We start from the raw sequence: 27,678 nt of genomic DNA, 5'->3' as shown, positions 1-27,678 counted from the left end.
CTAATTTACTATTTTCTAATGTTAACTGAATGTTTCTGTACATTTACTTTTCCTGGACATTTGATATCAATGGAATCGTACCGTATATGTTCTTCTGTAACTGGCTTATTTCACTTAGCCTAATATTCTTGAGGCATATCCATGTTGTAGCATGCATCAGTATTTCATTCCTTTTTAATTGCTAGTATTGCTTTTATTGCTGTATTCTATTATATATCACATTTTGTTTACTCATTTGTTGATAGATATTTGGGCTATTTCCTTTTTTTCTTTTTTTAAAATTTAAATTCAATTAGCAAACATGTCATTAGTTACATCATTAGTTTCAGATGTAGTGTTCAATAATTTATCAGTTGCATACAACACCCAGTGCTCATCACATCACGTGCCCTCCTTAATGCCCATCACCCAGTTACCCGATCCCCACACCCACCTCCCCTCCAGCAACCCTCAGTTTGTTTCCTACAGTTAAGAGTCTCTCATGGTTTTTCTCCCTCTCTGATGACATCCCATTCAGTTTTCCCTCCCTTCCCCTATGATCCTCTGTGCTGTTTCTTACATTCCACATATGAATGAAACCATATGATAATTGTCTTTGATTGACTTATTTTGCTCAGCATAATACCCTCCAGTTCCATCCACATCATTGTGAATGATAAGTATTCAGCCTTTCTGATGGCTGAGTAATATTCCATTGTGTATGTATACCACATCTTCTTTATCCATTTATCTGTTGATGGACATCTTTCCATCAAACTCTTTCCACAGTTTGGCTATTGTGGACATTGCTGCTATGAACATTGGGGTGCAGGTGCCTCTTCGGATCACTACATTTGTATCTTTGGGGTTAGTAGCACGATTGCTGGGTCATAGGGTAGCTCTATTTTTAACTTCATACTGTTTTCCAGAGTGGCTGTCCCAGCTTGCATTCCCACCCACAGTGTAAGAGGGTTCCCCTTTCTCCACATCCTCACCAACACTTGTTGTTTCCTGTCTTGTTAATTTTGGCCATTCTGACTCGTGTGAGGTGATAGCTCATTGTGGTTTTGATTTGTATATCCCTGATGCCAAGTGATGTGGAGCATTTTTTCATGTGTCTGTTGGCCATTTGTATGTCTTCTTTGGAGAGATGTCTGTTCATGTCTTCTGCCCATTTCGTGACTGGATTATTTGTTCTGGGGATATTGAGTTTGATAAATTCTTTATAGATCTTGGATACTAGCCCTTTATGTGATATGTCACATTTGGGCTATTTCCTACTATTATGAATAATGCTGCATTTGGATAGGTATGTATGAGTGGAATTGCTGGATCATATGCTAAATTTATGTTTAATGTTTTAAAAACTGCCAAATATTTGCCAAAATGAACCATTTTACATGCCCATCATCAATATGAGAATCCCAGTTTCTACACATCCTTGTTAGCATATGGTATTGTTACTCTTTTATTATTATAACCATTCTAGTGTATTTGTAGTGCTGTTACTTAATGACTTATAATGTTAGGCATTTTTCATAGACATGTTACCCATTTGTATATCTTCTTTGGTTAAATGTCCATGTCTTTTGCCTGTTTTTTTTGTTTTTTTTTATTGGGTTGTTTTGGTTCTTATTGTGTTGTAAGAGTTCTTTTTATATATTATAGATACAGGTCCTTTCTCTGATGCTCAACCCACGGGGAGTGGGAGTTTTGTCCTGTCTTTCAGATCAGTTCAGCCAGAACCAAAGCTGCTGGTTTCTTTACTGTTGTGTCAACCCCACCAGGGGGGTAGGAGGGGTTCGGAGTAGGCCCAGGCAAGCGTGCCACAAGCTCCCATTACTCTTCACTAAACTTAGTCATTTTTTCATGAACAAGTGTCTCTCAATTTGTTTTTTGCCTTTGGTCAGTTTCTAGATCCCTGAAATGATTGTTTTGGCAATTTTGTCTGGCTTTGTACTGTTTTGTTTGGGAGAGGATTTGTAGAACCCTGTACTCTGGAAGTCACTGGAAGTCAACAGTAGGTCTTGACTTCATTTTATATAGAAAATTTAACTTTTTATAATAACCTTTCATTTTTATTGCTATAATAGCGATACATGTTTGGGGTATAATTTTTAGGAAATAAGTATAAAGGAGAAAATAATAAGATTCCGTAACACAGAAATATGTACTATGTTTGCTTACATCCTGTAGTTTTTCTATGAGCTTATAAACTTATAAAAACTTACAAAAACAGATTGGACTTGACATTAGTTTTATAGTAGTCTTTCCCCCCCACATAGCAGTATATTGTGAATATCTAGAGGTCTCATTTGTATAAGATAGGAGTCTTGCTCACTGTTACTTGCCCCTCCCCTCTGTTTGGAGACCAGACTAATTGAGGACAGCCTGGGAAGAAGCCCCAGCTTTTCTTAGGCATTGCCAAATTGCCCTCCAAGAAATTTTAATCCGTTTACATCCACTGCTTCTTACCAATATTTTCTCTTTTCAAAAAATTTTCCGTGAGTAGAAAGGATGACAAATGGCTTTACATTGTTTTTGCCTACCTTTGATTACTATGATCTTCACCACCTCCTGAGAAAATCTATTCTATCTTTAGAAGTGATTACCATTTCTTCTTCGTATGTCTTAAAATCTGTTTCCAGATAACTACCATTCACTCTCTGGTTTTGTCCTCTGAACCACATGGCTGCTCTTTTAAAATCTGGAAGTGTTCCAACCCCAAATCTTCCCATTTGAGTGTAATTATAGCAGGTTCTTCATTCCTTCCTCACATAACACAGTTTATTTTTTAAATTATTAATTTTTGAGTTGTTTTAATTTTTCAATTTTTCAATTTTAAAAATTTCTTTGCTTGGCAGTTCATCAGAGTCTGCCAGCCGTTTATTAATTGGTTAAAGTTTGTTCTCTGGTAGTTTTCTCAAGGAGGGTTCAAGTGTACAGTATTTTCTTAGCCTTTGTATATTCAAACTATAGCTTTTATAGATGAAGGACAGCTTGCCTGGCTATTAAACTTGGCTCATGAAGTCTTTCCTTAAATATTTTTTAAGTCTTATTCTGTTGTCTTCTGACATTAATTACTGCAATCTGTAAGTTTAATGCTACTCATTTTCTTTCCTTATTATGACCTGATTTTTGCCTGGCTGCCCAAAGGGCTCTTCTTTATTTTTGGTCTAGTAATTTCCCTAGAATAGATCTTCATGTGGGCTATTCTAAGGTGTGTCTTTTCAGTTTGTAGATTCAGGGCTTCTGTTGAAACCAAGTATTTGTGAATTACATCTTTAAAAATTCAACTCCGGGGGCGCCTGAGTGACTCAGTCATTAAGCGTCTGCCTTTGGCTCAGGGCGTGATCCCAGCGTTCTGGGATTGAACCCTGCATCAGGCTCCTCTGCTGGGAGTCTGCTTCTTCCTCTCCCACTCCCCCTGCTTGTGTTCACTCTCTCGCTGGCTGTCTCTCTCTCTGTCAGATAAATAAAATCTTAAAAAAAAAAAAAAAATTCAACTCCATTATTTGGTTTTCTTCTTCAGAGACTCTAATAACACATATACTGGAGCTCATTAAACTGATTTCTGTAGTTATCTCTTAAATCCTTGTCATTCTTTTTTTAATGTTTCATTATGTCTACTTTTCTCATTTATGTCCTCTATATCCCTTGCTGGGCTGTTAATGGCTTCTGTTCTCCATTGTGCTCTTGATAATTTAGTCTTCATTTCTGAAATGTTTTTGTCTTTTCCTTTTCTTCCCTTCATGATTTTGCCAGTGTCCATTCCACATTGTCTTTGGACTGATTATCTCTTCCCTAAATTTTTGCATTTCAGCTTTGTGGTATCTTTTCATCGTAATCAATTCATTAACTTTTAATTGTGGTAAAATATACATAACATAAAACTTACCATTTTAACCATTTTTTGATATATGATTCAGTGGCATTGGTACATTCACAATGTTGTGTAACATTATCCACTATGTGTAATGATTATCCACTTCCAGAACTTTGCATCATCTCCACCATAAACTTTGTACCCATTAAATAACTACCCATTCCCTCCTCCGACCCCCGGCCCCTGGTAACCATTGTTCTATTTCCAGTCTCTAGGAATCTGCCTATCCTAGGTATCTCCTAAGTAGAAACATGTAATTTTTGTCTTTTTGTGTCTGGTTTATTTCACTGTGATAGTGTTTGCAAGCTTCATCAATGTTATAGCATGTGTCAGAATTTCATTCCTTTATAAAGCTGAATAATATTCCACTGTGTATATACATACCACATTTTGTTCATCTGTTGATCGACATTTGGGTTGTTTTTCCTTTTTGGCTGTTATGAATAATGCTGCTATGAACATAGGTTTCCAAGTATCTGTGTCTTTGGCTTTAAGGAATATACCCAGAAGTGAAATTGCTGGATCACATGGAAGTTTTATATTTAACTTTTTGAGGAACCACCTGTTTTTCATAGTGTACAATTGTTACATTGCCACCAACGATGAATGAAAGCTCCAGGTTTTCCACATCCTACTCGGCACTTGTTTTCTGTTTGTTTTGTTTTTTGTTTTTGTTTTGTTTGTTTTTTAATAGCCATCTTAATGGATGTAAAGCAGTATCTCACTGTGGTTTTGGTTTTGTTTTCGTTAAACTGCAGAATGATCCTGATGTAGTTTTATCTTTTTCTTTAATGTTGCATCCTTTTAAAAAGTTTTTATTTAAATTCCAGTTAACATAGTGTTATATTAGTTTCAGGTGTACAGTATAGTGATTCATCACTTCCATACAATACTCTGTACTCCTCACAAGTGCCCTCCTTAATCCCCATCACCTATTTAACCCCCACCCTGCACCCACCTCCCCTCCAGTAACAATCAGTTTGTTCTCTATAGTTAAGAATTTGTGTTTTGGTTTGCCTTTCTCTCTTTTTTTTCTCTTTGCTCATTTGTTTTGTTTTTTTAAATTCCACGTATGAGTAAAATCATATGGTATTTGTCTTTCTCCATATGGCTTATTTCACTTAGCATAATACACTCTAGTTCTATCCATGTCATTGCAAATGTCAAGATTTCTTTCTTTTCTGTGGTTGAATAATATTCCATTGTGTGTGTGTGTGTGTGTGGTGTATACACACACACACAACCCATTTCTTTATCATTCATTAGTCGATGGAGACTTGGAGAGTTTTCATAATTTGGCTATTGTGGATAATGCTGCTATAAACATTGGGGTGCTTGTATCCCTTTGAATTAGTATTTTTGTATTTGAGTAAATACCTAGAGTACAATTGCTGGATCATAGGATAATTCTATTTTCAACTTTTGTGAGGAACCTCCATACTGTTTTCCAGAGTGGCTGCCCCAGTTTGCATTCCCACCAAGAGTACTAGAGGGTTCCCCTTCTTCCATATCCTCACCAAAACCTGTTTCTCGTGTTGTTGATTTTAGCCATTCTGACAAGAGTGAGGGTGATATCTCATTGTAGTTTTGGTTTGTATTTCCCTGCTGATCAGTGATGTTGAGCATCTTTTCGTGTGTCTGTTGGCCATCATATGTTTTCTTTGGAAAAATGCCTGTTCATGTCTTCTGCCCATTTTCAATTGAATTATTCATTATTTTGGGTGTTGAGTTTGATAAGTTCTTTATAGACGTTGATACTAATTCTTTATCAGATATATCATTTGCAAATATCTTCTCCCATTCTGTAGGTTGCCTTTAAATTTTGTTGATCATTTCCTTCATGGTGCAAAAGCTTTTTATTTTGATGAAATCCCAATAGTTTATTTTTGCTTTTGTTTCCCTTGCCTCAGGAGACAGATCTAGAAAGACGTTGCTATGGCTGATGTCAAAGAAGTTACTGCTTGTGATCACTATGGTTTTGATTGACATTTCCTTAATAACTAGTGATATTGAGCATCTTTTCCTGTGCTTATTGAACATTTGTATGTTGTCTTAAGAGAAATATCTATTAAACTTCTTTGCCCATTTTTGAAGTGGGTTGTTTGTCTTTTTTGGTTGTTGAGTGGCAGAAATTATTCACATATTCTGGATATTAATTCCTTATCACATAAAAGATTTGCAAACATTTTCTCCTATTGTGTGGGTTGTCTTTTCACTCTGTTCATAGTGTCTTCTGATGCATAAAAGTTGTTAATTTTGATAAAATCAAATTTATTTTGTTATTGCCTGTCTTTTGGTGTCATTTCCTTATTCAGTTTTGTTAGTTCTGTTTGTTAGGTTACAGTTTCCATCTGCTTCTTGGTAAGGGTTTTGTGATGAGTTATTTTAGGAAAGTCATAATGCTTTTTTTAATACTTTTTTAAAGAACTGTCTCCATATAGTTGCCGGTAATGTTCCTTTTTTCTTACTCATATTTCAGTGAGATGGATTTTTTGTGATATCAGTAGCAAGAGGTGCCAGTGGGGTATAGCGATGGGGGGCCAAAGGAGCTTTTCAAGTTACACAGTCCTGGGATTTGATTTATTGCTACCGAAAGGACTATTTTCTTAGGCATGGCCCCTGTTGGCCCATCTCTCCTTTGCCTCTCATAAGTGAACCTGAGTCAGGAGGGTTCTATGGTCTTTTCTTCATAAACTTGCTCTCCAAGGGAATGAAACCTATGGTGATATAAGTGGTGTATTTTTCTGGTGCTTCCTGATATCTGCCCCTTGTCCCTACTTTCTGCCCCTTCTTTCTCCTCTTCCTTTAAGCTATTAAGCCCCATTCAGCTCCCTCTCAAAGTGTACTCTATCTTTAAAGCAAAAATTGTAAGAGTTTAAAGACCTTTCACTGCTGCGTCCCTACTGGCTCTCTCTAGACTCCTCACAGTGCTGTTGTGATGTCTGCTGTATGCTTCCTGTCCCATCTTCACCTGGAGCATCACTTACATACAAATTCGAGTTTACCTTTTTCTGTCTTGTTACTTTTCTTCATCCTCGTCTTAATCTGTGTGGTTTCAGGTGAAGTAATAAAATTCACAAGATTTTTCTGGGTTTATTTTTACTACTTTCTTGAACATTTCAATAATACTAGATAACGTAGGACTTGTCTACAATTTAGACTAAAAAGATTAAAAAGATATTAGTTGAACTTCCTTGTGAGATACAAGATGATCTAAGATGTTTTTAAGTATGTTTATTTGCATAGAGAAATCAGGTTTTTTAAAAAAAATTTTCTCTTGATTAAACGTAGCTTTTCTATAAATGTCTAAAGATTCTTAAATCTTAATTTTTCCCATCATAGACCTCCTTGGAGATTGATTTTTTTAATTGAGGTATAATTGAATTATAGGACATTATATCAGTTTCAGGTATACAGTGGAATGATTCAGTATTTGCATACTTTGCAAAGTGATCGCTGCAGTTAAGTCTACTTTACATTTGTCACCATACGTAAAAATCCTCTTCACAAAACAATTTTTATAATTTAGATACAGTCTCTTAGCAACTTTCAAATGTGCAGTGCAGTATTAATTGTAGCCACCATGCTGTACTTCACATCCCTGTGACTTAATTATTTTATAGCTGGATTTGTACTGTTTGATCTCTCTCCACCCATTTGGCCCACCTCTCCACCCCATATCTCTACCCCGCCTCTAGCAACCACCAGTCTGTTCTCTCTATGGGCTCAGTTGCTTGTTTGTTTAGATTCCATGTAAAAGTGAGATCACATGGTATTTGTCTTTTTCCTTCTGACTTATTTACCATAATGCCCTCAGGGTCCATCCCTGTTGTCAAAGATGGAAAGGTTTTGTTCATTCTTATGGCTAAATAATATTCCATTGTGTGTATGTGTGTGTGTAAATATATGTGTATACCTATATATCTATGTAGATACACATACATATGCATACACATACCACTTTTTTTTAATCCATTCATTCTTTGATGGACACTTAGATGGTCTCCATGTCTTGGCTATTGCAAATAATGCTTCAGTGAACATGGGGTGCACCTATCTTTTTGAATTAGTGTTTTTGTCTTCTTTAGATAAATACCCAGAAATGGAATTGCTGCATTATACGGTAGTTCTATTTTTAGTTTTGAGGAACCTCTGTACTGTTTTCCACAGTAGCTGCCGCCAATTTAAATCCCCCCTAAAAGCGTACAAGGCTTACCTTTTCACATCTTGCCAGTACTTGTTATCTCTATTTTATAATAGCCACTCTAACGGCTGTGAGGTGATATCTCGTTGTGGTTTTGATTTTTATTTCTCTCATTAGTGCTGTTGAGCATCTTTTCATATACCTGTTGGCTATTGGTTTGTCTTCTTTGGAAAAATGGCTATTCACATCTTCTGCCCATTTTTTTTAATCAGATATTTTTTTGGTTTTTTGTTTTTTGCTATTGAGTTATATGAACTCTTTATACATTTTGGATATTAACCTCTTTTCAAATATGATTTGCTAATATTTTCTCTCATTAATTAGGTTGCCTTTTTATTTTGTAAATGGTTTCCTTTGCTGTGCAGAAGCTTTTTTAGTTTGGTGTAGTCTCATTTATTTTTGCTTTTGTTGCCTTTGCTTTTGGTATCAAATTCAAAGAAATTATTTCTAAGAGTGACGTCGGGGAGTTTAGTGCCTATGTTTTCTCCTATGAGTTTTATGGTTTCAGGTTTTAATGTTCAAGCCTTTAATCCATTTTGAGTTAATTTTTATGCATTGTATAAAATAGTAGTCTAGTTTGATTCTTTTGCACGTGGCTGCCTAGTTTTTCCAACATCACTTATTGAAGAGACTGTCCATTCCCCTTGTATATTCCTGGCTCCTTTGTTGTAAATTAATTCACCAAATATGTGTGGATTTATTTCTGGGCTCTCTCTCTTCTGTTAGGTTAATCTATGTGTTTTTAATGTCAATACCACACTATTTTGATTACTATAGCTTTGGAAAATAGTTTGGAATTAGGGAGTGTGCTGCCTCCAGCTTTTTGTTCTTCCTCAAGATTGCTTTGGCTATTTGAGCCTTTTGTAGTTGCATACAGATTTTAGAATTATTTGTTCTCTTTCCATGAAAAATGTTACTGGAATTTTGATAGGGATTGCATTGAATCTGTAGATTGCTTTGGTAGTATGGATACTTTAACAATATTCTTCTGATACATGAGCATGGGATATCTTTCCATTCATTTGTGTCAACTTTATGCTTTCTAAAAATAGAATGTTTCGGGGGCGCCTGGGTGGCACAGCGGTTAAGCGTCTGCCTTCGGCTCAGGGCGTGATCCCAGCGTTATGGGATCGAGCCCCACATCAGGCTCCTCTGCTGTGAGCCTGCTTCTTCCTCTCCCACTCCCCCTGCTTGTGTTCCCTCTCTCACTGGCTGTCTCTATCTCTGTCAAATAAATAAATAAAATCTTTAAAAAAAAAATAAAAATAAAAATAAAAATAGAATGTTTCATGTACTTTGTTGGATTGATTACCCATGGATTCTAGCTTAAGAACCATTGTTCATATCTACAAAGCATGTAGATATTGATAGATGCTACAACATGTTTGCCTAAGGATAACTAATAAGATACTACTAAATTGCTTTGATTTTTTAAATTAATGCACTAGATTTGGAAAAAAATTGATTTATAGAGTGCTTATTTCCTTAACAATAAATGTTCAATAAATGTAAAAATTCTGACAGTGTTATTTGAAACTGGATTTTACCCCTTTCATGTAAAAGAAAAAAAAAAAGTCTATAGAAAAGTATTCTGAGTGAACTCTATGATGTCATCAGGGTACAAGTTTCCCACCCCCCACCTTTTTTTTTTTTTTTTCTGTTTTACCGTCCTAGAGTTTAGCTTCTAGTTTCTGGATTGCTACATAGTCGCAAGGTGATTACCAGACCTTATATCTGTGATCTCAGCAGGGAACATGGATATGGGGATCAAAATGGGTTATCCTCCTGTTTAATAAAAGGAGTTTTTTTCTGGTGGTCCTAACAATTTCCATTTATATCTCATTAGCCAAACTTAGGTATGTGGCCATCCATATCTACAAGGAAGGTGGTATATTTTAGCTGGGTAATGCTGCAAGGAAGGTGGTATATTTTAACTGGGCACTTTGTTCCTCATCCTGTCAAACAAAATCAGAGGTCTGTTAATGGGGAAGAAGAAAAAAGTGACCCATTAGTAAACAACTACAAACTCTGCCACAGTGTCTTTTCAAAGAATTGGTTACCCCAAAGAAATTCTTAACATTTTTCATCATTGACTCTCTTCTGGCTGTGTGATAGCTACTTCAACATGCATTACCTTATTGAACTTTCAGAACACTTTAAAGTAGGTGGTGTTACTGCATTTAATAGATGAGGACCCAATCTTGGTGTAGATGGAAAATTTTTATAAGATGAAGACCCAGTCTTGGTGTAGATGAATAATTTTGTAAGCTTAACAGGCTGAAAGTGATGATGATTCATTTGGCTGCAGTACTTGTCCTCCCTGTGACCCCTAAGTTGACTCAGCTGTTATGGCTGGACAGAGACCATGGGTTATTCTTATTGTTGCCTTTGCCCCTCTCCAGAGCTGCACATTTGACCAGAGGCTGGCATTCCTGTTGAGAATACACAAGTCAGTGACATACAGGTTTTCAAACCCAGGTACCCTAATTTCAGATGGAGTGCTTTTCCAATGATCCAACCCTATCCAAGTTAATATGATTGTCTAAGTCTCTGTGTAAGAATAATCCTAAATTGTTATCATTAATTTTTTAATTGGAATTTGAAGAGAATATGTTCCTTTCCCTCCTAATTGTGCTGTCAAAATGGTGTTACTTTTTGTTAGTAAGGAGTCTCTTTGAGAGGTCCCTAGTTTTTCCCAGTTTTTATTAATTAAAAAAATACCAAGCATTCATAAAAGTCAAACGGATAGTAAAATGAACATTTCATATATTTTCCCCTTAAATTCTAAAATTTACATTCTACCCTATTTGTGCCTATTCTGCCTTTCTCTGTGTGTATATACATAACATATACATATATACATATACATGAATACACTTTGTATTTGATTTTAAAGTATTTGAAGACTTGACACTATACCCCTACTTCAGCATGCACCTCATAAGAATAAGGAACACTCTACAGGTGAAATAAATTAGATCTTACACAATGTTGTTATACTTAAAAACATTTATAGAGAGTCTATCTAATATACAACACATACTTAGATTTCCCTAATTGCCTCAAAGAGACAAGGTTTTTTTTTAAACCAAGGACCAATCAAGATTCATATATTACATTTAAAGTTTGTGTATTTTAATTCCTTTTAAATCTAGAATCAGTCTTTCCTTCATGATTATTGATATTTTGAAGAGTTCAGGCCAGTTGTCTTCTTAGAATGTCCCTCATTTTGGATTTGTCTTGATTGACTGTTTTCTCATTGTCTCTTCCACTTATTCTTTTAGCTGTGTATTTCCTGTAGACTATAAGTGAGATTTAGAGGCTAGATTTGCATCAGTTTAAACATATGTGGGAAGAATACTTTGTAAATGAGGTATTCTGCATATTACATTGCATCAGGACCACATAATGTCAAGTCTTCTCATGATAAATGCTGATAAATTTGATTTTTCGAGTTAAGGTGAATATACCCAGATATCAATTGAAAGGGCAATTTTTTTTTCCCTTGCAAAAACTATGTGATTTTTTTAAAGATTTTATTTATTTATTTATTTGACAGAGAGGGAGACAGCCAGCGAGAGAGGGAACACAAGCAGGGGGAGTGGGAGAGGAAGAAGCAGGCTCCCAGTGGAGGAGCCCAATGCAGGGCTCGATTCCAGGACCCTGGGATCACGCCCTGAGTTGAGGGCAGAGGCTTAACGACTGAGCTACCCAGGCACCCCAAAACTATGTGATCTTTGATGCTGTGAAAATTCTGTTCTCCATCAACTTTTCACTTGACATTTTAGTGTCCATTGATAATCCTTGATTGGGTCATTTGTTAAATGATTTGCAGAAGTTGAAGATTTTTTGATTCTCCTGTTTTTCCTACATTTGGCTGCAGGATTTTCTGCATGGAGGACCTTTACTAAAAAACCCTTCTCTTCTAAATCTCATTTTTATTTACGCAGTATATTATAATTACTTACAGTTGTTGTTACTCCTGGTGCTCCACCTCGTCCAGATTTGGCCAGGAGGAGCCCGTTTAATCTGGCCCACAGGTCTTTTTGACACATCCTATTAGTCCTTGACCATTTCCTTGCTTTCTGGAACAAGAAGTCTCAGGTTTGTCTTGCGCTTTCCTTGCACTCCTTTCATTTGGTAGTGGAGTGTCGTTCTACTGTCCACATTCCTGGTTAGATATAGTCCGAGTCCCAATTCCAGAGAGTTTTAAGGCCCACAGTTCTGAATTTAACCAGCAATGTAATCTGATTGTTCTTCAGAGTACCTTAAAATCCTGGTACTTAAATTCTTGGAGGCTGGCCTTAAGGAAATACAAGCTATTGATTTCAGTAGTCTCAAATTGATTTTTGTATTAAACTCTGCAAACAAAGAGCTGCATGTAGTGTTGTCCTCCTTGGGAGGACCACCAATATTAAAGGTCTGGTCCTGTGTCATGGTTAAGAGCTCAAGTGCTAGAGCCAGAGCCCCTGGGGGTTACATTCTCTAAAACTTACTAGTTGTGTAAACTTAGGCAAGTTCCTTTTTCTTTGTGCCCTAGTTTACTTGTGGGGTGGGAATAGTAAACATGCCTACTGATAAGGTTGTTTTAAAGTTTAGAGATGTTAATTTTAAAGTACATCCAACAGAGCTGGCACAAAATCAGCACCCAATAAATGTTGGCTATTAAAAAACTGAAGGCTTGTGAAACTCATCCTGTTTACAAGATTGATGAAAGTATTCTCTTTTCAGGTTTTAATATCAGAAATATTGATGTTTCTGAGCTTTTCTGACTTTATTTTAAGGTGACCAAGAAACTTGTAAATAATCCTATTTTCCTGTTTCACAAGAATAGGACTTTTCTCATTTCTCACAAGGGCAGTGGACTCCTAGCGTGTGCTTTTTATTCTCATCACGTCATTTGTGGAGGCGGAATGAAGCGTCGGCCCTCTGGACTCAGACAGCCTTAGTGTGACTCTTGGCTATAGTAAATCCTTGATGCGACCTAGAGCGCATTGCTTAGATCTTCTGTGCCTCTGTAAAATGGGGATCGCAGAGGGCTCTTCCTTCCTAGAATTTATTTACTGGGGTTTAACAAGTGAAGCTGTCTAAAGTATCTGAAACCATGACAGACACAGTCAGCAAACTTCATGTAAGTTAGCGGTCATTATCCTTCTGATTTTCTCTAAAATCCTGGTTTTCTATATGTTCTGATGATTCTTTTATTTTTTCAAAGTACTTTTATCAGTTGGGTGTTTCTGTATGTGTGTCTGTCTGTCTCAGAACAGAAATGGATTCTAGCTACCGTAAGCCCAAAGAAACTTCAATAGCAAGTTACAGAGCGGATCACCACATGAGAAAAACAGCTGAAGCCCCAGTATCAGGGCAGCTCAAGGACCATAGTAGCTCCAGCAATGCAGATGGCAAGAGTTAATCTAGCGGTTAATTAACAGCTTTGAGAACACTGCAGCTGGAACCAATTAGCGCCAGCCTTTTTCTGTGCCTGTGACAATCCACTCATGTGTCAGTGGCCTGCAAGAGAGAAAGGTCTGATGGACCTGGTAGGGAGCCTGAGGCCAGTTCTTGCTAAAGACAGGGTAGTCCTTTTCAGTGGCAGTCCCTACAGAGTTATTCAGAAGGGTATAATCATTCCCCAAAAGACAGTTAGGATATGTTACTAGAAAAAAAAAGGGGGAGTGGAGACTAGGTGACCCCAAACCAGCAAATACTTGCTGTAGTCCCAGTGCATGCATTTTGTTGGCTATCTAAGCTACTTTTTGGTAAAAATAAATAAAGTCGTTAAGAAAAAACAAAGTCACCAGCTCTTAATTATAAAAATTAATATTGGTATAAAATCCAAGAAATATGGACTCTAGTTTCAGCCCTTTTTCACTGAGTGCACCATAAGTTTTGGGGGTCTGGTTTCTTTATTCCTAAGGTGATAGCATAAGCACTTAATTGACCCCTATTATTATAGCGGTAAAATCCCAAGGTTTTTGTCTTTTTAAATGTAGGAACCTATTTACTTTTACACATGTACACAAACACGTCACATATACTCCAGTTCTCAAACTCAAGTGATGAATGGGAATACACACAAAGCAAAGTTTAAACAGTTAAGTTTGACTCAGAATACCTCAATTAGTCTTTATTTGTAATTTATTTTAAATTAAGAAAGGTAGATACGTGTTTGAAAAGGTAAAATTCCATAGATATTGACATTTATAAAGAAGTAATGTGTATCATTGTCTTAAGAGTAGAAGATAATTTCAGTTTAAGTAGAATTAATCATCAATGACTTTATTTCTACAGTTATTTTATTTTTTCCATGACTAGAAGACTATTGAATATTTATTACTTACCCGGAAGGAACATTATATTTGTAAGCTGCTATATAAATTTTTTTAAAAATTTAGGTATAAACCACTGAGTGGTAGAGTAATTTAGGTATAAACTACTGAAGTGGTATAGTAGTTTAGGCATAAACTACTGGTAATAATATCTCATTGCTTCCTGCTAGCTGATTTCTTCACCAACCAGTCTAGACTTTATTATAGTACGTATTTGTGGTCACTGGTGAATTGATTGCGATGACTTGGGAAATACAGTTGTTTTGTTTCGTTGTGTTTTTTTAAACATTTATTTTTAAAATGTTAACCTGAATTATATTACTAATTAAAAACAATAATCAGAGGTTCTTTTATTATGATTACATATAAAGTTTCTGTGTAGTGTGGCTCTATATTGAGTAAACAGGTAGTTTAATGTACGGTCACTTCAGCGTCTGCAAGATCCACTGTCTGGCTCTTCCTTGAAAACTTTCTAATCCATAGCACCAAGATTGCTTATCTACACTGTCTACTAACAGGAGACAGAGCCTGCTGTCTGCAATTCTGACTAAAGGACAGAGTGAAGGACAGGGATGTTAGCAGAAAGAGCACTGACTCAAGGTGTTAAACTCAAGCACTTACAAGGAGACCTTAACTTTCTAATAAAAATTTAGGGAATTCTGATACATATATATATAATTATTTTATCTTTATCATTCAGAAGTCTTTCTTACATATTTTAGGAGATTAGAGTTATATAGAGAATAATTAGATCATCAGACCACCAACCAAATGCCTTCTTAAACAGCAAACTTTAGACACACATTGAGTATAGAAATAATTGAGTGTATCTCCATTTTTTAAAGAAGAAATCAGAATAGTTTTCTGGAATAATAAGGTTGATGATGATGGTTGTAATGATTTGTAACAGTCCATAATTACTGAGTGTACCAAGGTCTCTTCTCATTCCTTTAGGTATATGAATTCATTTCAGTCTCCATATCTGCATGAGATAGGAACTCTTAGCATCACTATTTCACAGATGGGGAAATAGGCACACAGAAGTCAAGTGACTTGTCCAAGGTTCACAGCTATTTAGAGCAGAATGAAACTTGAAACAGGAAGCCTGGTTCCATGCTCCAAAACACTATACTGTATTGTCTCAGTAAGAAGATAAAAGTAAGATAAAGTGTGTAGGATTTACCTTATATTGCCATCTGTTTTTAATGCTACATTTTGAGAGTATTTTCAAAGTTTCATAAATACTGGTTCCTTTTTGGCTTCTTGTTGACCAGATATACCTGATTGACTAAAATTTCTCATATGTTCAGTTGAAGGAGATTGATCGGTTTTTAAGTCCCCACAAAAAAATTATTAGGTATCATAAATTTGGTTTAATTAATAAGTTCATAATTTCCTTAGTAACAGGTCATAGTTACTGCCCATACTACTACTTTGTAGTAGCTAACACTATCATAAAATAATATTAATAGATACTAAATCTATAGTATTATCTATAATATTAATAGATACTAAATCTCTATTGTAACTTTACATTTGCTGAATTTTCACTAGAAAAATCTGGCTTTCAAATATGACCTACCAAAATATGTAAACATTTCAATGGAAGTTGTTCTGATTCTGTAGATTATAAGATTCAAAGTCAAATTGAGAATACAGGGGCCATACTCAAAATCAAGATTGTAGAATTAACTTGTCATTATCTTGGGTCATATATAGAGTTGATTGTAGTATGATTCTATAGTTATATACAAACTGCACTAGGACATTAATATAAACTTAACTTTAAGGAGAGGAACATGGACCTAGAGGAGGATGAAACTCTTACCAGTTCTGTGACTTCTGCCAAATTACTTAAATCTGATCTTTGTTTCCTCAACACCAAACTGGAGGTAAGGTTCCTACTTTTAGATAGTAAGAGCTACATTAGTTTGCACTTACAGTATCTACACTTTAATTGGTTGCTACATTCACGCTCAAAGAGTTAAACTTTCCCCCAATCCACTGCCTCTGTCCCCAGATAAAATGGCTTGCATTTTTCCAGCTTTTCCATGTTTAGACTCATAAATACATAACATTTATATAGCACACATGCTTTAAAAAGAAAATCCCTCATTTAGTCATAAAAGATGAATTTTAATATGGTTTAGTGTAATACTCCCTTGGGGTACAAATTTCTGTTAAAAGGAAGAAACATTTATTTTTCATTGTGATAATTTGAATTATTTAAATGTAAACTGCACTTTTTACTTATAGTATGTTCAGTCTTGTGAATATGTTTAAATTATAACTATCTGAAATGTTGCTGTTTGAGAGAGAGAATATTTTGAACTTCAGTGAGAATTGAGCTGATTTTATGTGCCAAAATACTAATGAGCTATTCACAGATGTAATTAAATCAGAAAAAAAAATGTTCACTCTACTTAAATATATTTTTTCCAAGACTCCAAATTAAAACTACCTTAAAATGGCATCCAGAGACATTTTCATCTTCAGAAACCCTTTGTTGTTCTAGGATCCGCATGGAGTTTCAGTGATCTTATAAATGTTTTCTCTTCCTGTTAGCCAGGTACTTCGGAGTCACACCCCTTGGTTACTGTAATAATCTGTCTTAGCTACTGCAGTGTATTCCTCCCTCCCTTAGCTACAGTTAAGTTGTGGCTTCAGGTTTCTCATTTTCATTCCTTTTAACTATTCTACCAGTATGGGCCATTCATAACGCTGAGAAACCTAATGAGAGAGGTTACTAGTGTTGACTTGAGTGGAAGTAAAAATTAGTAAAGACCACTCCTATGGGTCTCCAGACGCTTACATTTCAATTCAGGTAACCATGCAGCCTCCTGTGGTAAATATGACTGACTGCTCTCTTTTCTTATGTTTTTTTAAGCAAAGTAAAGCAGCGGTTCGGCTGAAAGAAGACATGAAAAAGATAGTGGCAGTGCCACTGAATGAGCAGAGGAGTTCGACCTATAAGAAGTTATTTGGAGTCAGCCTCCAAGACCTCCAGCAGCAGGGGCTCACGGAGAACGGCGTTCCAGCTGTAGTGGGGACCATAGTGGAGTACTTGGTGAAGCATGGTAAGTCGTGGTTCCACTCTATATGTTTACCGTTCCCGCATACGAGAAGAAGGTTTCTGTGTGAACTACCACACGATGTGCGAGAAACTCCCTCAAGCACCTTAATTAGAATATCAAGTTATGTAACATACCTTTTCCTTTAAAAAGGACATTGAGTATTACTACTGCAAAATATTATTTTGACACTACTGTTCAATTTACCATGGACCAATCAATTTAATCATTGAGGTTTCTAGTTTGGAAATGATTCCTAGTTTTGAGTTCTAAAATACACTGTTCTGGGACACCTGAGTGGCTCAGTGGTTAAGCGTCTGCCTTTGGCTCAGGTCATGATCCCGGGGTCCCGGAATCAAACTTGCGTCGGGCTCCCTGCTTGGCAGGGAGCCTGCTTCTCCCTCTCTTTCTCTGCTGCTCTCTCTCTCTCTTTCTGTCAAATAAATAAAATCTTTTTTAAAAAGTAAAATTAAAAAAATACACTGTTCTAACAATAGTGACTTCTCTTGATTCATTAAATTCCAACTGAGAGTAATTTTTAGTGTAACAGAACACTTTCAGGGTATCTTTTTCAGCTGAGTTCAGTCCTGAACTTACTGGATACCTTGATTGCTTTCATAAGCTTGGTAGGGATACTAAAAAAAAAAAAAAATAGTATGGTGTATAGCCTATTATGGGAGGTCATTTACTTCTGAAGTGATACAAGTAGGCATGTAAAACAATTGGAGAACAACATAGTTCATTGAATGATAAAAAAGATGAATCTCCCTGTTATGGAGAGCTACCTTATAGCTTTTTTAAATGATTTTACTTAAAATGGGACTTAAAAACCTGGATAAGTAGAGAGCAAATTGTTCCATACCCCCTACATTCATGCTATTCAAACTAAGGCAATATGATAGGAAAACCCCACACACTACATAATAAATGTCAGTAAGCTTTAGCAGGTTTGGAAAGGAAATCTTGTGAGGGAAAAGCTTGGAATTTTCATTGTTTTCTATAGTGAAACAACATTTCTACCCAAAAGACTCACTGCAGAATAGAGTTTAAAATTAGTAGGAATTTTTAAAGGTAAAACCTGAGACTTCAGAGGCATTCTGTACTTTGTGCGGTGTGTTTCCTTAACTTCCCATGATTACGAGTCCATTCTCCCCCATTAAGAACAATCCTTCGTTGGAAATACGTGAGAAGCACAGTGCATCTGTTCCTCTGTAGGAATGTGAGTCAGCTTGTGACAGGAAGGGTATGGCACGTAGGTCAGCCCTCAGAAGGTCAGGTGTTTTGTGTTAACTGAAAAAGCAACTGTTTGCTCAGGTTACTAGGTATGCAGATGACAAAATGATATTTTGTTCTGAAACTGAAGAGCCAGGCTTACACTCTTACATCCTAGGAGCTATCCCCATATTTTTAGAGGATGATAAGCTGCAGACAGGTAAGATTCTTAGAGAATAGCTCTGGGTTTATTCAAATACTTTAAACAGGTTAAAAAAAAAGGTGTTGTATACAGCATGTAGGAAGATGGGACCTTGACCTACAGGATTTTGAAGGCACATTAAATTGTTAGAGCTTTGAAGGACTCAAAAACACTCAGTATTGAGTAAAACTGTATCCTGCTGATTTAGATATAAATGGATCTCTAGGTAATTCATTTAATCTCTTAAATAGGGTTGTTCAGTATTATTCATTTGGATACCAGAGTGTGACTACCTAAATTTTGTTTTGGTATAGTCAGTGTTCTGATCTTTTACCGAATAATTACTGAGTAATAGCCTCTTGGGGTTACTCTTAGAGTAAAATCATTTTCGCTTTCAAGTTTTTAAAAAAATATTGAATAGTTAATATCCTTATGTGGTGCAAAATACTGGATATGCACTGAAAAATCTCTCCCTCCAAAACCTGTCCCTTGATTATTCATTTCCCCTCCCAGAAACAACATTCCTTCACCAGTGTCTGATATAGTCTTACAAAGATATTTTATGAATATATAATCATATATGCATATGTTCTTTTTTCCCTTTGAACATAAATATAGTATACCATTCACACTGCTGTGAATCCTTTTAAAAGTCATTGAGCAGTATATTGTGGAGATCTTTCCATATTGCATAAAAAGCTTTACTCATGTAATTCTTCTTTTCCTTACGCACTGACTATATACACATATCCTTTCTTTAAGCAGTCACGTGCTGACGAATATTGAATTGCATGCAGTCTTTTGCTGTCCGTAAGCAGTGATTCAGTGACCAACCTTTCCCACGTGTCATTTCAAGCACCATGCGTGTATCTGTAGACCTGGGTCAAGGATATGCGCATTTATAATCAACTCTGTAAGAGTTGAACCAAATTCACAACATCACTCTATGAACATTTTGGCAAAATTTAAATTAGGTATTAGTTGTCTTTCTGTCTCCTCTTACCTATAGTTATAGTTTAGTCGGGTATATTCAGGTAATGCAAACGAAATATTTTAATGGGCTAAATCAGTCCTTCTAAACTGGAGATGAAAAATAGAAAATCAGTTATTCTTAATGTGAAAGAAATAGAATCACTAGTGGAATATTTTCAGAATATTTTAATGGGCTAAAATCAGTCCTTCTCAACTAGGGATGTAAAATAGAAAAATCAGTTATTCTTAACTAGAAATGTGAAAGAAATAGAATCACTAGTGGAATATTTTCAGAATACCCATCCATTGGTGATACTTCAGATGCACGGAATTAGAATCTTGGCTTGGCAAGCTAAGGTGGGTAGGGCACCTATCCTATATTTTGAAAAGCTGTATAGTGAATTGCTGTGTAGACAACCACCAGTTCTTTACTGTGTCTGAAACTATCATGTTAATAAACCAAAAACTTTGTGTAAGTCTGTAGAATGAAGTTTGTGGGCAAGATACTTCAATTAGTTTCATTAATTATTTTGTATATTTTTTAAGTCAACAAATACTGTGCATCTCCTTCTTGTGCATCTGCTGTGCATGATATAGGCCCTCTGTCAGGTATCAGAGTTAGAATGATCAGTCATGTTCTTTAACCCTAGGTAGATACATTAAACATCAGAATATGACCACAGTAAATATAGACATTTAACAACTGGAGGGAAACCTCTTTATTATGAAAGTAGTTTAGGACAGAAAGGGTTTGTTAAGGTCTATTTGAAGGTCTTTTAAAAAGACTTTGAACTATTTTTCCTAAAAAAAAGGGGGGGGGAATATGTAATTTTTCCCATTTGAAGGAAAATCTTACAAGTTGTGAGCTAGATTATCTTTATTTTGTTTAAAAATCTTGCTGACAGTGTTACTGGATTCCTTCTCTCTAGCCTGAATATCCTGTGGGATATACCATTTTAAATAGTGCAGGACTCTCCATTTACCACCAGGTGTCAGAATATGTTCATATATTGTCCTACTACTTTCTGGGCCGAAGTGTGCCAGTTAAGCAAATTCTCAGTTCTGGTATTTTCAGTTTCCAACGATGTATTCACGCTGTTTTGAAATAAATATCTCAGTTGTACAGGAAAGTGACTGTCAGTGGTGTAGATGTTATTTCATTTATATATATATATTTTTTAACTTTTAAACCCATTATTAAGTTTTGTGTTGATTAATCTGTACCTCCTGAAATCAAATATAAGAGAATCTGGGAAATATATGAGATTAACCACAAAACCTTCTAAGCATCTCCTTCCTCTGAACACTTCTTTTACAATCATCATTTCCTAAGAATTTAGAATAGGAAAATTGAGAGATGATATAGTCTGTTAAGCCTCATATGGGTATTAGATATATTATAAATTTGTAAGGGGCTTTAAAAAACTGTACGGATTTTTTTTTCCCACCAAAATATAATAGAGCCAGGGGTAAATTGCCCCTAGTTGAAAATCACTGGGTATCATAAGAATTGTTTGGGTGAGAGATGTTTTTAAGGGAAGAGAGTTAAATAAATGGAATTTGGGACAGAAAAAATAGTGAGAGGCGTGAACCTCAGTGACTTCCATTTATACCTTATCTCTCCAGTAGTAAAGGGCAGTGGGATCAGGGAGCTTGAAGGACCAGAGCCAGTTCTTAGAGCTGGGTAGTTATTTTGGAATAACTGGAAATATTTATTTGAGGGAAGGGTCAAAAAGCCTAGTCAGAAAAGAAAACCTAAGGTCAAAACTAGAAAAACACTGTGAAATCAGGTCCAAGAGGCATTTGCTGGCCAAAAACAGGCTCAGGAGCTGGGTAGATATAGGATTGGGGTGCAGAATTCTAGATTTTCATGATTTGGGCCTTGACCAGAGGTGGGTGCTATTTTTTGGGTGCTGTCTGTTGAAGGCAGTACACATTTCTGAAGTTACAGATAAAGCTTGTAGAATGGAGGAAATAGACCTCAAAAGCTCTAAAAATGAGTTAAATGGAAAGTCTCTCAATAACTGAGATTCTGCAGTGTTAAAGGGAATGGCATCATATTTATCTGTTGCTGTGTAACAGATTACCCCAAAATGTAGTAGTTTGAAACAGCAGTGTTTATTATCTCACAGTTTCTGTGGGTCAGGAATCTGGGCACAGTCTAGTTGTATCTTCTGTCTCAGGGTCTCGTATAAGGCTATAGTCAGGGTGTTGACTGAGGCTTGAGTCATAACAGTACTTGACTGGGGGAAGGTTCACTTCTGAGCTCATTCACATGGTTGTTACCAGGATTCAGTTCCTTGTGGGCTGTTGACCTGAGGGTCTCCCTTACTCACTGGCTATTGTCCAGAAACCACCCCCATTCCTTGCCACGTGGACCTCTTCATAAGATAGCTAACCAAATAAAAAGCAGCTGATTCATCAGAGTGAGCAAGCCAGCAAAGCCAGAGAGAAACAAACAAGGAAGATGACCATCAGTCTTGTATAACCTAATCTCAGAAGCAAGATTAGAACCTGATCATATCATTTTGTTATATTCTCTTGGTTCCAAGCAAGGCACTAGATCCAGATCACACACAGGAAGAAGGGATTACACACGGGTGTGGTTACCAGGAGATGGGCATCATTAGGTCCATTTGAGAAGCTGCCTACCACACATGCTGACTGGTATCTCCTCTGATTACATGGTGCCCTGGTCACACTGGTTGGCGAAGTACTTTTAATATCCTTCCTGGTTTCACAAACTTTTGTCAAAATTGGAGCTAAAATTCATGTCAACTTTTGATATTCGTGTTCTTCACATCCAAAGTTTATATGCAAACATCTTACCAGTCTATAAACTCCATAAGGATAATGGTAGTGTTTGAATTTTTTTTTTCATTTTTTTTTAAGTTCCTTAACACAGTGCCAGGTACTTATTAAGTATTTATTGAATTGAAGAGTTCATAAAATATTTTATCAAATTACAAATCAAAATGAAATTAGCTTTCTTTTTTTTCTTTAGAAAGAGCAATACAATTAGCAGGTAAGAGAAAGAAGCAAAGGCTGATACAAACACACACCCTCCCCCGCCCACCTAAATAATTCTAATGGGCTTCAGTGCCTGTGTCATTGCTGAATTTCACCATTAGGCTCTCAAAAGAAGGGTGGCCAGTCTGGATTGTTCTTTACTAGAAAGATTTTTCCTTGTACCTTCAGCATATCTCCACAGGCCGGCTGGCTTTCTTACATGGTGTTCTGTCTCCTTGAACCCAGTACACTGAGGTGGAAATCCTTACCTTTCCCCTGAACGAACTACCATTCCTCACCCCCACTTCACCTTATCCTTTACGGTACTTTTCCCTGGATTCCTAGTTTTTAAACCTTAAAATTACCTTTCAACTCTTCCTCTTCCTTACTTCCCGTTTGTACTATTACCCAATCAACTTTTTCCCTTCCTTTTCACCCTTCCCACTGGAATCTCTGTCTTACTGCCTTAGGGTAGAATGTGTTTCCCTAAGGCAAGCTTTCTGCCCTCTCCATTTTCCTCTTACTCAGCGAGATATTCCTTAACCCTTGATTATATTGTGTTCCCCCTACCCCTAATGCTCCCATGATAAAGTCTTCCCCTTTTGTTTCTAAGTAAGCTCTATGCCCAATGCGGGGCTCAAACTCACGACCCAGAGATCAAGAGTTGCATGCTCTACAGACTGAGCCAGCGAGGCACCCCAGGTCTTCACTGTTGAACTTGACATTCATGGTCCTATCCCATTTCTTCCATTTTATTACCTATCGCTTTTTGACCTAAACACTCCACCCACATTTTCATGTGTTTATCTTTCTTTATGCTGTCCTGTCTCTGCCTCTTCATATATTCGTTCCTCTTTGTTGGGGATAAATCAAGGTTTTATGTGTCCTGCTGCTTAACCCTTTGGGGACCCTTTTTTAGAAAAAGAGTACAAAATTAAGAATAAGAATTAGGGACAGAACATTGGAAAGGGCCTAAATAAATGATGGAATTACCACCATTTTTAAAGGTAGTAATTAAACTGCATTAGCTTCACAGTTCATAAGCCCCAATCTTCCCGTCTTCCCTATGCTTTAGCCAAAGACAGTGCAAAGCACCCGAAGGCTCATTTATGGAGCCTTTTGAGCTGACCCCAGCCAACAATAATATCCCGTCAACTGGTTGAAGGCAAGGAACTTGTCTTATACTACTTTATCATCTCATAGAGTCTTATCCTTGGATTTCACTGATTCCTAAAGAAGTATTTCTTCTTAATTATTACAAAGTAATCACATGCAGTTAAGAAGTTTCTTACATACCTATTAGTTTTGTTTTTTTTTTTAATAGTTTTCAAAATGATAAGCTGCTGTTGGAGCCCAGGGTCAGTTTCTGTAATGTACTGCAGATTATATGAATGCAATTTCTTTGTAGAAGAATCTGTTCTATGTTTATATGTGTGCTAACGTTATTTTTAGAGGTCAGCTTTTAGAACAATCCTATATGATCTTTTTAGCTGCTACATACTAGGTGTGAAAATCTGTTATTGTAGGAAAGCATTTTTGCAAAATGTGCATTGGGTAATCCTTTAGAAAATTCTTTAGTGAGATTTATTTATTTTGTGGTTACTGTTCTCTAGAGTTAGTGTCTGTCTGTGAGAGACCTCAGTTTATTTTCTGCGTGTCTGTGCTCCCCTGCTCCAGGACTCACCCAGGAAGGCCTTTTTAGGGTGAACGGCAATGTGAAGGTGGTGGAACAGCTCCGATGGAAGTTCGAGAGTGGAGCCCCTGTGGAGCTTGGGAAAGACGGGGACGTCTGCTCAGCAGCCAGTCTGTTGAAGCTTTTCCTGAGGGAGCTGCCGGAGAGCGTGGTCACCTCAGCGTTGCACCCTCGATTCGTTCAGCTCTTTCAGGGTTAGTGCGGTTAAATCCTTTTAACACTTCAACCAGTTCTGTTTTTCAGCTAAAACTAAGCCTTTATATATTAAACACCTAAATTTTAAATATTAAGCTAAGCTTTTAAATATTAGTGGTCTCTCCATCACCACCATCTCTCTATTTTAGTTACTCTAGGGCCCCATTTTCTACCCTAAAATAATGCTAAACTGATTATGAAATACCGCTATGAAGTGTAATTTCTGTAATGTTGGCAGATGAACACTTAATATTGAAAAGCCCAAATGTTTGTGGGCCAAAGAAATTATTTTCTGACTAGTGCCTGTCCTAGAAGGAGTGAGAATAAGGCATTAAATTCTATGTAGGAAATATTAGTTAATTAAATTGTGTTTGGTTAGTGACTTTGAAGCTGAAAGGTCAGTGGTGTGCTGTCTTTCTCTCATGAGCAAGACTGAGTCCTAAAATAATTGTGTTCATTTTACACAACTGGAGGAAAATTGGTTTTTGATTGCGTTATGAAGTAATTTTGAATGAAGAAACGTCATTTTTAAGCGTAGTAATTATAGGCATAATCATAGTTCTCCCTCTTAAATATAGTAAGAAAAGTGATTTAGTCTTGAAAAGCCATTTCTTTCCTGATTTGTGTCAAGTTCGAGTGAAAAAGAGAAAATATATTGTTAGGAGTGCAAATTGCCAGATTAAAAAGGATGTTACTTAAAACCACATTCCTTTAAAGTAGTGGTGTAATTATTCACATGTAGTATACTAAAGAATGGGTAAGTGAGAAGGCCATGTTGTATGTTGTATTATATTGAAAAATGGTGATCAAATATGAAAGCAAAAATCACAGAACCATTTGTTCCGGTGATCAAAGTGCTTTTAATAAAGCTTTCCATATCAGTAAGTGATAGTAAGTGACCTGTTTGAGGCTTGCTCATTAGAAACTGAACTTTCTCATGTTTATATGTATGAGGATCTGAAGGAAGTAGCCATTGCTCCTTAACTGATTCTTATAAGAATAGTATTTTTTTTTTATTTTTTTTTAAAGATTTTATTTATTTATTAGAGATAGAGACAGCCAGCGAGAGAGGGAACATAAGCAGGGGGAGTGGGAGAGGAAGAAGCAGGCTCATAGCGGAGGAGCCTGACGTGGGGCTCGATCCCACAACGCCGGGATCACGCCCTGAGCCGAAGGCAGACGCTTAACCACTGTGCCACCCAGGTGCCCCTATAAGAATAGTATTTTATCCTTGTCATGGAGAGGTTAAATTTTAAGATAAATTTCTGAAAATCATTTAAAAATAATTGCTACAAAAGCTAGTTGAAGATTTAAATATGTCCTTCAAACAAAATATTTAGTAATCAAATATTTAGTATTAATAAGAATCTTTATTAAGATTATATCTTGCTTTTAAGATACCAATATTAATGATACTATATTAATATTTGCGAATACTTGTGAATTTTAAAAGGTTTTATCACATTTCTTAGAATAGCTTTCATTTGATAAAGAGAATGCACTGTTTTACTATTTTTGTTACATTATAGTAATATTTTGTTTAGCTGTTCTTTGTAAATTATCTTCTCATTCATGACCTGTCTCCCTGGTGGCCACAAAATTTGATTTGCATCATAAAAAGCAAGTAGTATTCTAAAAGTAAGGCTGGTTATATACCCAACCTAAGGGGTTGTGTGATTATGCACAGATAACAAATTCTAAATGGGGCAGAGACATTGACTTTTGCCATAGTAGTAGTAGTCGTCGTCGTCGTCGTCGTCGTCGTCTCTCACTTCCTAAAAACCTTTAGAGCTAGATCTGATATGTTCAATAAAGGAGATATTAATGGAAGTACCTACTAGTTGTAAGCTGCTAAGTGACGGGAGCATTCGGTACTTTAGCTATCAGATAGTATAGCCTCTTGAAAATAAATTTCTCTTTAATAATTCAGGTAGAAAAGAGCTATGGTGCTTCTCTTGGTTTATGCTTGTATGTGGTACTCTTAGAGTAGAGGGTACACGCTACAGCTGGTCACTCGAAAACTGGAAGTGGCAAAGCTCTTTACAGACTCACCAAAGGCAGATGTTATACTAGGCTGTTAAAATGTAATGAATATGTAATAAAAGTGTGTTGATAAAACTTCTTAGTAAAGTTTGCTCTACTTTTATATTTCAGTCCCCCTAATAACAGATTCAGTAGCTTTTCTATTCTGTCACAACCCCATGCCCGATTTCTTTTTTTAAAAAAATATTAAGGGCCTTCAGATGCTATCCTGTGTAAAGAGCAAGGTATTTCATAATTTTTCACATCAAAATCCTCTCTTCCATGCTTTATGGGGTAGAATTGTAGAGCCTCAACTAAGTATTTTTTCAGACATTTAAGCTAAACTGAAACTCCCCCTGAGGACAGTCTGAATGCTGCTTATAAGCACTCCGGGTGCCCTAGATCGCCCTTTCATCATGCAGATCAACAAGGGCCCTCTGTGTGAAAGAGCACCACGTAGATTCTTTTATAGAACATACTATCAACTCTAGACTTGACTGGTGTCCAGAGTTCTGAGATCGTATCTTTAGATAAATACCTGGTATGCAGAAATATTGGTATGCTATTAAAAACTTACATCTAAAGTTGATGTCTGCCAGAACCTTCTGCTTGAGGCACAGCTCTGGTTTAGACAGTTCACATTTAAGAGAGGCTCGAAAGGACTTGAGTGATCGTCCTTTCCTGTGGTCTTGTTAAACTTATCTCTGACTACAACAACTCGCCTTTCTTGATGGAGTTTTCCAGTATAATTGTCTCAGCTTGGCAATATTTCATGATTTTTGATCTCTTATCCTTACCTAGGTGGGCCAATATTTTTTTATTTTAACAATCTCAGTTGTGTTTTGGGAATAGATGTGGATTGCAAGCAATAAAAAGATTTTAGGATACCATTCATTTCATTTAG

General features: G+C 36.4%; 1 protein-coding gene across 7 annotated transcripts in view; it reads left to right on the top strand.

Moving 5' to 3' along the window:
• The window catches only part of FAM13A (family with sequence similarity 13 member A), a 316,257-nt gene that overhangs the window by 9,256 nt on the left and 279,323 nt on the right, over positions 1-27,678 (top strand). For 3 of the 7 annotated variants that reach the window (XM_057309501.1, XM_057309503.1, XM_044388084.3), the window contains exons 1-3: positions 16,183-16,290; positions 17,286-17,475; positions 24,542-24,751. In XM_057309501.1, the coding sequence (XP_057165484.1) occupies positions 16,198-16,290; positions 17,286-17,475; positions 24,542-24,751 (493 nt within the window). In that variant the 5' untranslated portion in view covers positions 16,183-16,197. Of the gene's footprint in view, positions 1-16,182; positions 16,291-17,285; positions 17,476-24,541; positions 24,752-27,678 lie in introns of those variants that run through there. The other 4 variants (XM_057309502.1, XM_057309504.1, XM_057309505.1 and 1 more) reach the window with 2 other exon arrangements.

The sequence above is a fragment of the Ursus arctos genome, unplaced genomic scaffold (genome assembly GCF_023065955.2).
Source record: "Ursus arctos isolate Adak ecotype North America unplaced genomic scaffold, UrsArc2.0 scaffold_9, whole genome shotgun sequence".
Classification (NCBI taxonomy): domain Eukaryota; kingdom Metazoa; phylum Chordata; class Mammalia; order Carnivora; family Ursidae; genus Ursus; species Ursus arctos.
The sequence above is the reverse complement of the archived record's forward strand: the minus strand, read 5'-3'. Positions and strand labels throughout refer to the sequence as shown.